This window comes from Oratosquilla oratoria, chromosome 20 (assembly GCF_046742065.1).
Source record: "Oratosquilla oratoria isolate Oo_2021 chromosome 20, ASM4674206v1, whole genome shotgun sequence".
NCBI classification, from domain to species: domain Eukaryota; kingdom Metazoa; phylum Arthropoda; class Malacostraca; order Stomatopoda; family Squillidae; genus Oratosquilla; species Oratosquilla oratoria.
Window position 1 is genome coordinate 44,740,743 of NC_134796.1, and position 17,500 is coordinate 44,758,242.

The following is a 17,500-nucleotide window of genomic DNA, read 5'->3' on the forward strand; positions in this document are numbered from 1 at the left end:
CAGTACCTCCAAGGTCCCGCACTTGTAGTCGTTCACCTTGCTCATTATCCACCACCGTTAATTACTTCACAAATATATGTATATGTAATATATATATAATATATATATATATATATATGTGTGTGTATATATATATGTATATTATATATATGTGTGTGTGTGTGTGTGTGTGTGTGTGTGTGTGTGTATATATATACATATATATATACATGTATATATATATATATATATATATATATATATAGTGTGTGTGTGTGTGTGTGTGTATATATATGTATATATACATATATATACATACATATACATATATACATATATATACATAAATATACATATACACATACATATATATATAACACCTCTCCTTTCCCAATTTCTTCTTTCCTACTCTTTATCTTCTCCCTGTACCTATACACGCCTGATACTTCTCTTTGTCAGATTTGCTTCCCGTCGGCCTTTTTTCTTCTTTATTCATCGATTCTCTTCGAGCCGTTTTCTACTCATTGGTCGTCGTCCTTTCCTACTGCTCTCTCTCTCTCTCTCTCGTGATTTCGCTTTCCCCTTGCGGAGGAGGAAGAAGAGGAGGAAATGGAGGAGGAAGAAGAGGGAAGAAAGAGAAATGAGGGAAGGAGAGGAGGAGGAGAGGATGGAAGAGAAATCACATGGAGTTACACAGACAAACAGCAACAAACCTATTGTTTCTTACATGGCTGTTTGGTACCTAATACTATGAAAAGAGGAGGACAAGCAGGAAAAGGAGGAGGAGGAGGAAGAGGAGGAGGAGGAGAGGAAAGAAGAGGAGGAGGAAGGAAAGGAGGAGGAGAAAAGAGAAGGGGGAGGGGGCAAGGAGGGGAGGAAGGATAGGAGGAGGAGGAACAAGACAGAAGAAAGGAAGGAGAAGGAGGGAGAGGAAGATCAGGAGGAGGGGAGTAGGAGGGGAGAAGGAGGAGGGGGAAAGGGAGGAGGAGATGGAGGTGTAAGAGGAGGAGGAGGAAGAGGAAGTAGAAGAGGAGGAGGAGGAGGACTTCCACAACATCCGCCTCTCACTTCGTCCCACCTGTTCGCTTGGGTCCTTCTCAGCCTCTTAGGACGGAGGAGGAAGAGGAGGAGGAGGAGGAGGAGGAGACAGATCCCCCACAGCTTCTGACTCTCACCTCGTCCGACCTGTTCGCTTGGGTCGTGGACCTCGGGTCACGATCACCCAGACCTTTTCCAGATTCCTTTTCGGACTCTGTTCCCGCCCTCCTTTCATCTTGACGCTGCGTTGCCTCGTTTGTTTCTTCTACAGCCGACGTCTCCTTGCGGCTTAGTGTTCCCCGGTGTGCCGACCGCGAATAGAGACGGAGGCAGTGACATAACTAACCAACCTTCATGATGCTAAAGGCGAGGAGACCCGTGGATGCGGCCGAAGCCGTCATCTTTGTCCTACTATGCACTTTGAGGACTTTTAGGGCTGGTCACTGCTGGGAATTGGAGAAGAATGTGGGACTCGAACCTACGACTAAGCAAATGCGAGACCAGCACGCTTCCGATGACGCCACCATGGGATATATGAAAAAGAGAGGGAGTAATACACACCAGTCAAATCGAAATGAGATATGAAAAAGTGGTGGAGATTTGGCTGAGGCACGAGTTTGTCTCGGGTTCTTTACTGCCCTAAATTACAGTCTTATCTCGCTGTGATTTATTCCAGTAGGATGGAGACTTGGTAGGAGACATTTTCCGTCCATATCCATCCCCTCACTGTACTATACGTGCACTGGTGGCTTAATCGCAAGCCTGCTGGTCTCGCAATTGTTTACTTGTGTGTTCGCATCCCACACTCCCCTCCGATTCCCAGCCGCAGTGAATGTTAGTTACCTGCCTCCCCAACAGTCCCAAGAGCGCATCATAGGTCAAAGTTGACGGCAGCGGTCGCCGCTAAACGCCTCCTAGCGTAGGCTCTTCACCACCTGTTCTTCAGTGGCGAGAGCCTCCTCCTCCCCTTTTTCGAGATTCAAAAGGTGTCTGGCAGTGGGAAGCAGAGACTCTGAAGTAGAGACTCTGTAAGGAAGACCCACTGTTGGGCTCTGAACTCGGATGGCCTCCCCCCCCCAGCCCCTCAACCCCCATTTCCCCTAATTCTATCCAAACAGCCGTGCAAGCAGTGGTGCTGCTCTGAGACGTGTGACTTGACAAAGCGTGTGTGTGTGTGTGTGTGTGTGTGTGTGTGTGTGTGTGTGTGTGTGTGAGTGAGAGAGAGAGAGAGAGAGAGAGAGAGAGAGAGAGAGAGAGAGAGAGGGAGAGAGTGGGGGAGGGAGAGAGGAAGGAGGGAGGGAGAGAGGAAGGAGGGAGGGAGAGAGGGAGGAAGAGAGGAAGGAGATGGGAGGGAGAGAGAAAGGAGGGAGGGAGAGAGGAAGGAGGGAGGGAGAGAGGAAGGAGGGAGGGAGAGAGGGAGGGAGGAAGAGAGGGAGAGAGAGTAAGAGAGTGTGAGTGTGTGTGTGTGTGTGTGTGTGTGTGTGTGTGTGTGTGTGTGTGTGTGTGTGTGTGAGAGAGAGAGAGAGAGAGAGAGAGAGGGGGGGGAGAGAGAGTGAGAGAGGGGGGAGAGTGAGTGAGAGAGGGGGGAGTGAGAGAGAGAGAGAGAGAGAGAGAGAGAGAGAGAGAGAGAGAGGAGAGAAAGAGAGAGAGAGAGAGAGAGAGAGAGGGGGGGGAGGGGGAGAGATAGGAAGGGAGAGAAGGAAGGGAAGAGGGAAGGAGAGAGAGAAGGGGGGAGGGGAGGGGGAGAGATAGGAAGAGAGAGAAAGAAGGAAAGGAAAGGAGAGAGGGAGAGGAGGGAGGGAAGGAGAGAGGGAAAGAGAGAGGGAGGGAGGGAAAGGGATGGAGGGAGGGAGAAAGAGAGAGAGAGAGAGAGAGAGAGAGAGAGAGAGAGAGAGAGAGAGAGAGAGAGAGAGAGAGAGAGAGAGAGAGAGAGAGAGAGAGGGAGGGAGGGAGGAAGAGAGAGAGGGAGAGAGAGAGACTGGAAGAGAGAGGGAGAGAAAGGGAGAGAGAGAGAGAGAGAGAGAGGGAGAGGGAGAGGAAGGGACAGGGAGAGACAGACACAGAGACAGATGGAGACAGATGGAGACAAGCAGAGACAAGCAGAGACAGATAGTGACAGACAGAGGCAGACACAGGTAGACACAGGCAGACAGAAATATACACAAACAGAGGCAGACAAGAACATAGACAGACGGAAACAGACAAACAGAACAGACAGAGACGGACATGGAAAAACAGACAACATAGAGACAGATGGAAATAGAGTATCAGTGCTCATTGTGACATGGATGACCTGAATAAACAAGTCCTAGGCTTTTATCATGTGACCTCGTACAGTACGACCAATAGGACGAAAGCCAATTGGTCGGACCTTGGCCCAGCCATCATAAAGCCCCTGAAGTTTGTGTTCCATGAGGACAACCCCCAGCCCCGGACTACGCCTGGAAGGCTCGGTACGTCCTGGTGAGGCTGCTTGGATGCCGTGGCGTTCGACTTGACCGACTAGGCGTCAGACTCCTTTTGGTTCCAGCCGCTTAACGCGACGGGGGTTTTAGTGCTTTAAGACGGGAGGGATTTTTATTTGAAAACTGTCTGCATAGGGATATATATATATATATATATATATATATATATATATATATATATATATATATATATATATATATATATATATATTTATGACAGTTGCAATTTTTTTTATCGGTTTGATGTCGCTGCCATTAGCGTATTTCTCTCATATATACATATATATATATATATATATATATATATATATATATATATATATATATGTATATATATATGTGTGTGTGTGTGTATGTACGTACGTATGTGTGTGTGTGTGTATGTACGTACGTATGTATGTGTTTGTGTGTGTGTGTGTGTGTATATGTATGCATGTGTGTATGAATTTATGTATGCGTATGTGTGTATGTGTATTTATGTATGAATGTGTGTGTACATGTGTATAATATATCTTATAAAGTCAGTAGTTATCACGCAGAATAACTAAAACAGCTGAACAACTAATATTTATTAATCACTACAACAAAAATGCTCAAACGCTAATGAAGAGCCAAAGACTGCCGAATCTTTAAGATGTCTTCCTCACAATTGCCAAGGGAAGAGCCGAATATATCAATGTTACAGTTGTATCTATTGACTTATTCTATTTTGTTTAATTTGATTTATCTACATATTTATATTTTTAATTATCCATTTCCTAATCATCTGATTTATTAACTTGTTTGTTTATTTATTTATTCATCATTTATTTATTCACTCCTTCAATTACTCACTCTTTCATTCACTCATTTATTCATTTATTTATATATTAATAGATTTATTCATTTATCTGTTTATTTATTTAATCATCTATCTATTCAATTATTCAATTTATTTTATTAATTAATTTATTTTTCTAAGAATTTGTTCATTTATTAATCTATGAATAAATTTATTAATTTATTTGCTCTTGTGTTAATTTGATTACTTGTTTACTTATTGATCTATTTATTCATATATTTATTCATTTACTTGGATATTTATCTATCTACTCGTTTATCTATTTATATACTGAATCACTTATTTATTTATTTATTTGTTTGTTTATTTGTTTATTTACTTATTTATTTACTTATTCATTTATCTATTCATTCATTTGTCTATCTATTTGCTTAGGGGGTTGTTTATTTATTAAGTTATTCATTTATCTATTTTATTTATTCATTTATCATTCATTTATTTATTTAAGTATTCATTTACTTATTTTTTTTCTATTTTATCTATAGATTTATTCATCTATTTATCGATTAAGTAATTTATTATTTATTCATTGTGATCAGTTTTAATCGTTCTACTTCTAGATAGTATTCTAGCCATAAAAGTCTGACGCCGAAAGCTATGTCGCCAAATCAATTGGCATCTGAACGGCCGAGCCAAAACGCCGGCGCCAAAGGGTCCCATGCCGACGCCTAGGAGGCTCGGCCTCGGGGCTTTTAGTGACTTCGGCCATTGGAAGCCGCCTAGCCCTTTTGGGGCTTGGAAAAAAACAGCGTCCATTAAAAGAAGTATAAAGGGCCTTGACTTCTATTCGATGCTCTTCCTTTTAGCTACATTTTTTTTTTGTCAACAATATTTCCGCCGTTTATTTTCATAGATTGACGAATCTAGTTTCTCTTCCGTTCTCTCAGTCTTGCGGTTATTGTCCTTCTCAACGTCCTCCATCGATATGTTATTTATTCTATTTAATTATTTTTATTTATCTATTTATTTATTCATTTATTATTTTTATTATTTTTTTTTTTCGATTAACCTTGTCGCTTCTCCATTAAAAGAACCTTCTTCCGGTGGGGAAATATTTCCACTGCAGTTTTGTGTCAATTTAAAGATTTTCCTCTGTTATGGTTACGATGCTGGAACGTGCATCTACAACGCAGGAACTTTTCACACTGCCCGTCGCTATGATTGCTGACCACCCCCGTGATGCGTGGAGAAAAAAAATATAAATAAATAAAATAAAAGTTTTCCCAGACTCTGGAAAAGTACCCTACGAAGAAGCCATTCATCGGTGTCTTGGTTTTATTTATATGCATACATACATATGTAGATAGATAGACATATACATAGACATAGACATAGGCATAGACATAAACTTAGACTTGATCTTAGACCTAGACTTAGACCTAGACCTAGACCTAGGCACATAGATTCATAGACTCAGACACGCAGACATATAGACATATAGGTGCATAGACGAACAGACTCACTCGTATAGACACATAGACAGACACATAGACATATAGACGTACAGAAATACATATATAGATATATAAATATATGGAAATATAGATATAGATATACCAGACTGGTATTCTACTGGGTACCACATATTTCCCGGAGCATTTATTTTTAGTATATATAGATGATCCAGACTGGCGTTCTGCCGGCATTATATCATAAATGCACGGTACGCATTAACGACCAGAGTTGGGCGCGTTCCTGTGTGCGATCCTAGATGCGTTTCTCGGTGCGTTCCGCTTTAATTTGACTGCAGTTAGCGCTCCCAAACCATTAAAGCTTAGAGACAGGTTCATACCGAAATAAAAGTCGGTAAGCCACATACTATACCAAAGGAATATTTCGTAGGCCACATCCAAAAGGTAGGCCACATACTATACCGGCACCTATATTGCTTTAATAGTTTGGGAGCGCTAACCGCGGCCAAACTAAAGCGGAACGCACCGAGAAATTCACCGAGGAACGCGCTCAGCTCTGTTAACAACAGCAGTCTTTATGTTTCAAGAGAATAAAGTTTCGGTTAGATTCTTCCTCAACTGGCGTTTGCTCTGCCAAAACGTTCTTTATATAAAAACTACACGGGACTGTGCCACCGAGAAGCGGGGGCGAAGCTCCTAACCGACGTTGTTCCACGGAAGAAACGAATCCACAATATATCAAGATTGTAAAGGACATGGAAAGCAAAAGGAATGAACCTGTTCGTTGCGGTGGTACGCCATAGGCTGGTGTCACACTATGCGGCGGCCCCGGATGCGGCCTGATGATGGATAAGTTAAACTTAGTTTAATAAAATCACCTGGCGACAACCAGAACTTTATGTAATGACGACCATCTGACCCCTTGCTAGAATAAAGGGAAATTTTTCTGCTATAGTCAACAACAAGCCGCAACGGCGGCGCCGCACAGTGTGACACCGTTCTTGGGTGCTTCGTGACAGGAAGGCTCATCAACATATGACCCATTTCTAACCTGCGTCCATGGTGTGGAACAACGTAGCTCACGTCCTCTCTTTCTTTCGTCTTTCAGGTGGACACTTCACCCACGTCACCAGAGGTTTTCAAGAATCTCAACTCCCATAACCTCCGATGAGGCTTCTTATTAAGTCGATGGAATCGTTCTCAACAGTGTACTCTTACTATTACTACCACAACAACTAAAACAACAAACTACACAGTTAGAATTAAATCAAAACTACCCACACTAGCACAGACACTGTCTCTGAAACCACTGTCACCATCACTACCTCGATTCCTCTAGCATCGCTTTTGTTGCTAGCATCGTCTCAACCACGACCAAGACCGGCAAAATGCCTTCGTCTTCCAGCTTGCAAATACTGCTTATGAGTGTGTTTGCTTCCTTCGCTGTACACATGTAAGTATTCGTTAATTCCCAACCGGTTGCTCTCGAGCATCCCTAGGATATTTCATGGTCTGGTAGTGTTTTCTTTTCTTTTTTTCTTTTTTTCACATTAATTGGAATCGTGTTTCCAAACATCAGCTCTGTAGGCCTAAGACCGGTAGCACAATGTACGACACCGCTGTTGCGTCTTGTTGTAGCTATAGCAAAGTTTCCTGTATGAGTCATTAGTCCTGGAAGATTAAAGGATGAAACGCACGAGAGGCTGTTTAGCCGCTCAACCGCTGCGGCTGTTTAACCGTTTTTATAGAACACACTACTTTTAATGGAATTGCGCGCATTAGTTACTTAACCGCTAATGCGACCGCTGCGGCTGTTTAACCGTTTTTATAGAACACACTACTTTTAATGGAATTGCGCGCATTAGTTACTTAACCGCTAATGCGCGCAATTCCATTAAAAGTAGTGTGTTCTATAAAAACGGCTAAACAGCCGCAGCGGTTGAGCGCATTAGTTACTTAACCGCTAATGCGCGCAATTCCATTAAAAGTAGTGTGTTCTATAAAAACGGCTAAACAGCCGCAGCGGTTGAGCGGCTAAACAGCCTCTCGTACGTCCGTAGCCTAAGAGAGTACTCTAACCAGGGGGAGATGGTGGTCGTTATTATCAAGTTCTGACTATCGTCAGATTCTTTTATTAAGCTAATTAAACTTCCAAACATAATTATGGCCGTATAATGTGACACCGGCACTAGTATTACAAAGATCTGATGCTTGCAGTGTAAAGGTGGCAGCACGCTAGGCATTTCCTCCTACCATGCTACTTACTTTTGCTACTTCCTGTAAGTAGAAAAGACTTTGGTTACGATCTTTTGTTTTTCAAATTTTCGAATGTCAAATTAAACTTGCGCCATATAATGAAAAGCTGAATGATGAACTAAGAGAACTGACGAATTAAACACCATATGAGGACGGAGCCTTTATTTGTACGACGTTTCGCTTATTACAGCTTTTTCAAGTACTACCGTATAAAGGTTCCATTCTGTCCTCGGTGTTGTGACAAATTTCATGAAAGTAGCAGTTGCCGACAAGACTGACGAGTTAAACACCATATGAGGACGGAGCCTTTCTTTGTACGACGTTTCGCTTATTACAGCTTTTTCAAGGTACTTGAAAAAGCTGTAATTGGCGAAACGTCGTACAAATAAAGGCTCCGTCCTCATATGGTCTTGTCGGCAACTGCTACTTTTCATGAAGAACTAAGAGAAGATAAACCTATGCAAATGTTAGATAAACCTATGCAAATGTTATATCAATTTCTGGCTGCTGTCGCCAGGTGATTTTATTAAAATAATTGAACTTGCAAACATCTGGCCGCATCCGGCGCCGCCGTACAGTGTGACACCGGCATTATGATAAAGATCAGTTAATAGCGTCCAATAAATACACTAGTTGTGTGAGTTTAAGTCATAAATCATCCGTACAAGTAGTTCAAAGTTTGGTGGCCTTTGTGATAAGTCTTATGGTGGTATCCTCATAACTCTTCAGAGGACATTGGAGTGGTAGCCAGTCTTAAAAGGTTGAGAACTCTGAGAGTACTTGTTTTATCTTCAGTGTTTGTATGTGGGAGTGAAGAATCCAGCGGAGAAATGATAGCGCATTCCTAATGATCCATTACACCACAAAGAGGAAATGTGATGTTTTCATAGAAGGCCATCATAAAAACAAAAAAATGGAGACTGAAGAAGTCCTGCACTAGGTAGTTCCATGTCCCTCAGCACCTGTCATCCCTATCCATGAAATTATATTATCTAATCGTCTCTTGAAACAACGAATTGTTTCAGCGCTCACTACATATATGATATATTCACTTGCAAGCAAAGAATTCTATCCGTTTATTTAGATAACATAGTAACACATGTATTACGCGTTATAGGACCCGAGATGATGTGTACATTTTGAAATTAATTTTCCCTTTGGCAAAAATGGGTTGAGATTAAATCCTTAGCCTACTCCTCAGAATCTTGATATTGGTACTTTTTAGAATTTTATACCTTTGATTGTTTCTACTTTGTTGTCTGTAGGATGGCATATAGTAAAGTTCAGTTATGACAAATGAATAACCAACAGTATCCCGACGATACATGTGGAAGAAAACGGGTCCCCTTTGCCAGCTGGTTTCGACATTTGAAAGCTTTAATTTTCCAGGTAACTAATTAATATTTTTGATTGTTAATTATTATTATTTCACCTGGTAGTATTAACCACATATATATTTTTTGTATTTATAAGTATATAGAGTGAGGTAAGTGTGACCTGTTTGTCACACTGTGTTGCCGTCATTAAGTCCCGTCTTTCGTGCATTTACTTACGTTACGTAAGCACGTCACTCACTTTCTACTTTCCCATTACTACTGTCTTTGTTACGTACGATTGTCACTCACAATTTGAATCGTAAGGCACCATGCCTCCGAAGAGGTAAAATTTTCAAGTCATAGACTTAAGCGGGCCCTACACGATCAATATTATTGCGCAATATTCCGTATTGTACAGTATTATTGACGATGTAGGGATGATATTGAAGAATGACACAATATATTGAAGACCTCAAATGTACAGACGAAAGACTGTGCATCTTCTATACCATCCCTACATTCTCAATAATACTGTAAAATGCGGAATATTGCGCAATAATATTGATCGTGTAGGGCACGCTTTAGAATTTGTATATTGGACCGTCAGGCTTCCATTTCTCTCATTAATTTTAGTCGTAAGGCCCTGTGCCTCCAATCATCCACTGTTGAAGTTCTTTTCCTTCAGTTATAGTCTTCAATCGAGGTTGAATTAAACTCGTGACGATTTTTCTTCATTTTCTTCTTCAAATTATTACAACTTGCTTTTCGCAGTTACACTCAAGGAATCCCATCGAGAACACTCAATTTAGGTCCGAGGTCGGTTCTGTAGTGACGTCATTATTTCTTTAGTCAAATGAGGTTTAATTTTATATCTAAGAACCTCCCCTAAGGGCATGATCTTACAATCATGAACCAATTGAATTTTCTCCTCCTCCTCCCTTTCTCCAATCAGATCCGCCGTTACAACTCCGCATGCAATATTGTTTACTCAGCAATCTTGAATTCACTGCAGTCTCACTTAGGTTACACCAGCAAAAGCAAAACATGTCATACAGCAATGAAATTTGGCTCCCAGGCACTTGTCTAAGTCTAAATAAAAACATTCTTCTAAAAAACGCTGTGGAAGTCGGGGACAGGTGGTATTACGGTGACACTTTGTCCTAAAAATATTCTTGAAAAAACGCTTGGGTAAGTCGGGGTCAGGTGGTATTCTTCCTCTTCTTCTTCTTCGCGTTCTTCTTCTTCTTCTTCTTCGCGTTCCTCTTCTTCTTCGCGTTCTTCTTCTTCGCGTTCTTCTTCGCGTTCTTCTTCTTCTTCGCGTTCTTCTTCGCTTTCTTCTTCGCCTTCTTCTTCGCGTTCTTCTTCGCGTTCTTCTTCCTCGCGTTCTTCTTCGCGCTCTTCTTCGCGTTCTTGTTCGTGCTGGGGATCCCGTGTTGGGTTCCGCCCCGAGGCCGAAGGGGAAAACGGTGGATTAGAGCGCGGAAAGCTGCGGCCGTAGGCCGCTGTTTGCGCAGCCAAACCTCCGGCGACGCCGGGGAGGGGGAAGCCCGCTGCTTGTTTATAAACAAAACACTGAGAGCGAAGTTATACAATTCCTCGCCTTCTTGCCTTCGAACTGTTGTTTACCAAACAGTAGATCATATCAAATTTAAACCCTCACTATCTACCCCTCTTTCTACTTCACTTGTATACCTATATCTACGAGCCTCTTACAGTAATACCAATAAATTATTGTTGATTTACGGTGAAATATGCAAAGAAAGTTGCATGACGGTTGTGGAATTGGCGGGAATACGGTAGGTGCAGCGGCATGATGGCTTGTACGATTCGACCCAACTAGGCCTCTTTCATATAAGTGTATTACACAAATATCTGAAATTACTTAAATATCTTAATTGTGTATCTAAATATAATATGATAATAGTGATTCTTCTCTTAGAAACTGTTCCATCACATTGTGTTTTATTTGTTCTGTATGAAACAAATGGGTGAAGAATAGGAGTGGGATGGGTAGGGATGGGTGCTGAATACCTACTTTATAACGGTAAGAGCCCTTTGGTTTATAGATAAACGAAGGAACAATTGGGTGTGTCTAAAAGTAATAAAATTCTTCGTGGAAAAAATTATGACACATGTGAACCTCAGGGTGGAGCCACTACCCTCTCCCCACCACCACCATCCTTCCACGTCAACTGTTGAAATTTCAAATGAGGAGAACAGCATCTCATAAGAAGTTGAGGTCAACAAGCTCACCTCACCAACTATGACAAGGATAATCCCTTAGAGGTTGAGAAGTTGGAAGAAACAGAAACAATGCCACACGCCAGAACAGAAGAGGAAGATACGAGCAGAGTGGGATTTCGAAATGAGATGAAAAAGCAAAAGAATATTGCATTACAAAAGGAACTCAGGACCATCAAAAAGTAAACCGCGAGGTCACCTCTTCCAAAAGGCACTATGAAAGCAAAAACAAAATCGGGATTAGATGAAATTCCAGAATCACGCACACATGAATTTTACATTGTCCAATAGCTCCTAACCTAGTATATCCTAACGTAACCTAACGTCACCATTCCATAGAAAAAAAAAAATGCGAAAACGAATGAAGTGAAAAATGTATCTGCGTGATACTGGAATAATACCCGAGGTTTTGTCAGAAGCCTTACTTTACGAGGGTTCGCAAACTTGCAGACGTTAAACGGAATAGAAGTTGGCTCCCTTCCTCACTAAGCCAAGGCCACGACTGTTTTGCTTTCCTCGCAAAGTGATGAGCCCAGAGTTTCCGTCCAAGTTTGCAGTGGAAAGGTTTAACGATTGGATGGTCGCCAGCATTTGATTCGAAATGAAGAAAGTAATATACACAAAAGAAAGACATTGTCACGTCGTTAGTTTGGGAGAAGAAGGGTGAGTGTGGCCACGCTTGTCACACAGATGGAAAGCGATCAAGACGACAATTTGAAATTTGTTTTTGCGTTGTACGAATATAATGAGACTTTCCGACCAACTTTCGTCGGTGTCGGTTATAAGTCCAAAGTTCTTGATGATTGTCGTCAATACCGCAAGAAAGCTTAATGGCAAAGACGACAAAAAATTTGATTACGTCCATGGATCTGCATCAGATGACCTAAGGACATAAGAATGAAGGAGACTGCAAGAGACCATAAGGCCTACACTAGGTAGTCCCTTACCACCTATCGTCCCTATCTATATAGTTATCTAATCTTCTCTTAAAACAGCCATTTGTTTCGGTGCTCGCTACATGATTACTAAGTCTATTCCATTCGTTAACCACACCAACATGGAGCCCATGTAGCTATCGGAAACACTCTTAATTCCAACCTTTCTGGTTATTGCCGGCAGCATGGCTTCTGCTCTGTCAAAAAAACGGTGGTATACATGAAGCCGAAATTCATGTTTGTGATCCTTCTGCACTTCTCAACACTTGACCCCAGAAGGAATCAAGGACGGTGCATTAAAACTGACTAAAATTATTCCCAAAGATGCAAAAAAATTAGTCAGAAGGAACTGAATAGTTTCAATAATTTTTTGAAAACTGACGTAGTAACTTTTTTTTCTGAATATCAGCAAGACCTTCACAAATTAGGATTGTATAATGTGACAAATGATAATTCTTTCAGCTATCCTAACTTCGTGATTATGCAGAAGATTTGCCTTATTTTGATGGTTATTAATTGTAACATTGAGCGTTCTTTTTAGAGCGAAGTAAGAGCCAGAATGATCACACAAGACTAAGCCGTCTATGTATTATTCATAAAGATATACATTCACGCGAAAATCCACCTCATATGATGTCATGATGATGCAAGTGAAACAAACGGCCAGTCCCAGACTGCCTGACCGGAATAGGAAAAGTAAAGCCGGTGTCACACTGCCCGGCGCCGCCGTTGCGGCTTCTTGCTGGTTTAAGCAATGTCTTTCTCACGAGTCATTAGACTCCAAAGCTTATGATAGTGTATTCACCAGATGGTGGTCGTTATATCAAGTTCTGGCTGCTGCCGCCAGGTAATTCTATTGAGCTAATTAAACTTGCAAACATCATCTGGCCGCATCCGGCACCGCCGCATAGTGTGACACCGGCATGATAATAAAAAAACAAAGCATAAAAGGATTAAGCCAAGGTTTTTGGTCTGCCCTTGTCTTACGGAAAAAAGTGTGAGACTTTAACATGTACAAACCTCACAGTTACTCCTTATGGACACTGTATTTCAAATAGTGTAGAGCAAAGTTTAATTATAACCCTGTAATGGGTATATAAGGGACAAGTTTACCGGGAGGGCGTATCCTACATACCCAATACTGCGCTCCTTGTGGCAACATTCAACATTCGTCTCCGACAAGTTCGACGTTTACCACATCTAATCCCTTTACGCGAAAAGTTGTGACATGACGATACGATAAACGGCCCAGGGAGCCATTTTGTGGCCAAATCATTTTCGCTCATGCATACTGTTTGTTCTTGTCATTGGTTCTTCAAACCTATTGTGTTTGCCCACTGAATATGCCGGGTTGTTGTGCATTCGGATACACCAAAGCCCTTTTGTACCAATGGTCCCTAACCTGGGGTACGAAACCTTGAACTTCGGGGTACGAGACATGATAGCCAGTGGATGGTACTGTATACTTACAATGAGAAAGCAAAACAAGGTTTGTATCACTAATCCTTTTCATATGTTTGCATTTTACTTATATTGGATGGGAGTACGAGAAAATTTTTCTGAAATATCAAGGGGCACTGGCACTGAAAAAAGTTAAGAACCACTGTTTTATAGTCCCTTCTTCATACGGAGAGTTGCGACAACTCCGAACACGCCGCCATTTTGTGGCCATTCTGCGTAGTTGTTGCAACTCAGTTTAAAGAGACTCTAACCCCATCTATGAAGAAGTCACCAATCGCATACGCTAACTACAATGACGAAACGTTAAACAAATATCTACACTAGCCGCGCTTATACATAAGTCATCAAGCATATAACGCTTACCATCATCACCATCATGTTACGGAGCTGCCTAGTGTAGGCCTTATGGTCTCTTGCAGTCTCCTTCACGTTCTTATCTCCAAGATAACCACAGGTTATACCGGTGTCACACTATGCGGCCAGATGATAGAAAAGTTCAATTAGCATGATAGAATCACCAGAACTAGATATAACGACCACCATCTCCCCCTGGTTAAAATGCCATCACAACCTTTCGAGTCAAAGAATTACAAAGGCGGAGCATGCCGACAGGAGACCTTTTGGCCCAGAACTAGGTCGGATGAAAAAAAATGTAATAATAAATAAATCAAAGATAAAAAATTAAAATTGTAATGATATAAATGATAATAGAATGAATAAATGCATAGGTGTAGTTGAATAATAAACAGATGAATAGTAAATAATAGTAAATTGACAGATAACTAATAATGAATAAAAATCAAGCAAATAACAATAAACAAACAATAACAAACAAGCAAATAACATAATAAATGGCAGTCATTACAGCATCTTGCTTAGGTGTTTATCTAAATGAATCTTAAAGCTTCGAACTGAACTACATTGTACTGCCTCGGCAGAAAGTTTGTTCCTTTCATTAACTACACGGTTGGCGAAGTTGTTTCTACCCACTTCCATATTAAATCTATTTCCTGACAGTTTGAGACCATTATTTCTTGTCAAATGACTCATAAGGGAGGCTTTCCTGCTGTATTCGACAACAAGCCGCAACGGCGGCACCGGGCAGTGTGACACCGGCCTTATGCGACCTGTTTCCGACCACCTTCGACCGAAAATCAAGCAACCGGTCGGCGACACAAAACCTATGCAAGGAATTGATATGGAAAAAGTTAGTGTTTGATCAGATGAAAATCTATGTACTGGGGACTATTCAGTGTGTGTTGTAATATATCTATCTATCGATCTATTTATTTATCTATCTATCTTATTACCGACTACCAGCGACTTCCAAAGACTGCTTGTCGGAAACAGGTCGTAAGCTTAGTGTGACTGGACCCTTACTGTCCTTAGTAAACATAAACAAGTCCCATTTTGATCAACATTCCAGCACTTCAAACGCTGTGAGACGTTTTAAATCAGAAACCGGACAATCTCTTACATATTGCCACCCTCGCTTAAAGAATTTAAGAATACAATTGTAAAAAGCTTCTCTCCCTACCTTCATTTCTATTCATCCCAGCGTTCTGACGTCATCACAACAGTCAACTACCAAGTTCAAACACCAATATGACAATGTTTTAATCATTTATATTCTATACACGTGCATATAGATAAACAATTATTTTTGATATGTAAAAATAATCTAGTACAGGTGTTTCCGTACGTACCTACGTCACCCTATTTTTCAGGACCTATACATCTATATGTGGCACTCGTGTATAGTGGTGCATTGGAATGTGAATGAAAGGATAGGCATGACCTTCCTCACAAAGGTGTTGCCGAATTGCACAGCTCATGTAATCATAACAAGACGTGACTTAGCGGATGGCATCATATCGCCCGCGGAACCCAAGTTATACCGGGCGGTTTCCGAATTGTACTGTATCTCGCTCATTACTGTATATTATTTTGAAAGTTAAGTCTAGGGGAGGGGTGAGGAAACCCTATAAAAAATAATAAAATATGATAAATGGATAAGTAAATAAAACAAATGAAAAATGAAAAAAAAAATAGATAAATTTCCAACACTAGGAGGTGAAGGGAGGGGGCCCAAACTCGTACGTAGGCCTATCATTTATGATATTCTGTTGGCACGCGAGAAAATGTATCGAGGATTTGACTGATTTTGGCACACACATTTTAAAAGGTTCCCCATCCCTGGTCTAGGATTTCCTTTATTCAGATGGGAACACAGAAAAGACTTAATTGGAAATTAAGTGAGTTTTATCAAAGCTGTGACAATGAATACCAACTCCGACTAATATTAACACACCAACCACCCCCAACTATTACTGACACCAAAACTATTGCTATTGCTCAGGCAAACTCGAACACGTTAACCACCCAAACTTTTACTAATGTTCACCTGATCCCAACTGCCATAAATATTCCTATTTTTGTTAACAAAGGTCCACATTTTTCCACTCGTGATTACGTAGACCTATATAAAGGTGTTTCGTTGAACAAGGAACTGCTTTATGAGGCAAACCACAACAATAGTTGTCAAATTGGCTAAAACATCATCATCATCGTCATCATCGTCATCATCATCATCTTTTTTCTTCTTCTTTTTATTCCTTTTCTTCTTTTCTTCTTTTTCTTTTTTTTCTTCTTTTCTTTCTTCTTTTTCTTTTTCTTCTTTTTCTTCTTTTTCTTCTTTTTCTTCTTTTTCTTTTTCTTTATCTTTAATTTTTCCTTTATCTTTTTATTTTTCTTCTTTTTCTTCTTTTTCTCCTCCTTCTCCTCTTTCTCGTTCTCCTACTCCTCCTCTTCCTCTTCCTCTTCCTCTTCCTCCTCCTCATTATTGATATCATTATCATTTTTGCTTCAAAACCAAATATACGTAATTGTCGTGTCCTATAGAAAACGTCCCCGGCCAACTGTTCCACTTCCGAAAGCCCCAAATGCGGTTTCGCCTGGCGCCACGGGACGATTCGGGAAATTTAGCATCATTATGCTAAATCTAACATCTCTTCCCTAGAAATAATGTCATATTAATCTAGAAAATTACATAACAGACGACGCACGCAGTAGGAGGAAGATAAGATTAGTATTATTTTTCTAAATCAAGTATAATTTCAGCTGCTCTCCAGCATATTCCCGCTCGAGAAGTCTAGTTACTCTGGTCGGGAGTCTGGAGTCAAGAGTCGGGAGTCGGGAGTCAGGGCTGCCAAGAGACGACTCCAAGGACTCAGGAGTCAGAACTCCCCGGTCCGGCCAACTTTCCATGCACGCATGTGCGCTGTGCCTGGATCTTGATCCAGAATCTCGCCGGGGCTGGACTGTATGTTGGCTCCAGTCCCAACAGCAACCTAAATACAAACAAGCACTCCTAGGCACACACGCATACATATATGAGCTCTGAGCTCTCTTCCGGGAGGGGAATAACTGTTCCAAGACCATGGTGAAACACACACACACACACACGTTATACACACGACTCGATGGCGCAGTGGTTAGAGTTCCCGGCCGCCACTACAGCGGTCCGGGTTCGAATCCCGCCCAGGGCTGAAATAAT

The 17,500-nt window shown here is 41.2% G+C and overlaps 1 protein-coding gene across 2 annotated transcripts in view; it reads left to right on the forward strand.

The window, feature by feature from the left end:
- The window catches only part of LOC143036526 (gamma-aminobutyric acid receptor alpha-like), a 297,723-nt gene that overhangs the window by 136,245 nt on the left and 143,978 nt on the right, over nt 1–17,500 (forward strand). For both annotated transcript variants that reach the window (XM_076203989.1, XM_076203990.1), the window contains exon 3: nt 6,844–7,188. In XM_076203989.1, the coding sequence (XP_076060104.1) occupies nt 7,124–7,188 (65 nt within the window). In that variant the 5' untranslated portion in view covers nt 6,844–7,123. The remainder of the gene's footprint in view (nt 1–6,843; nt 7,189–17,500) is intronic.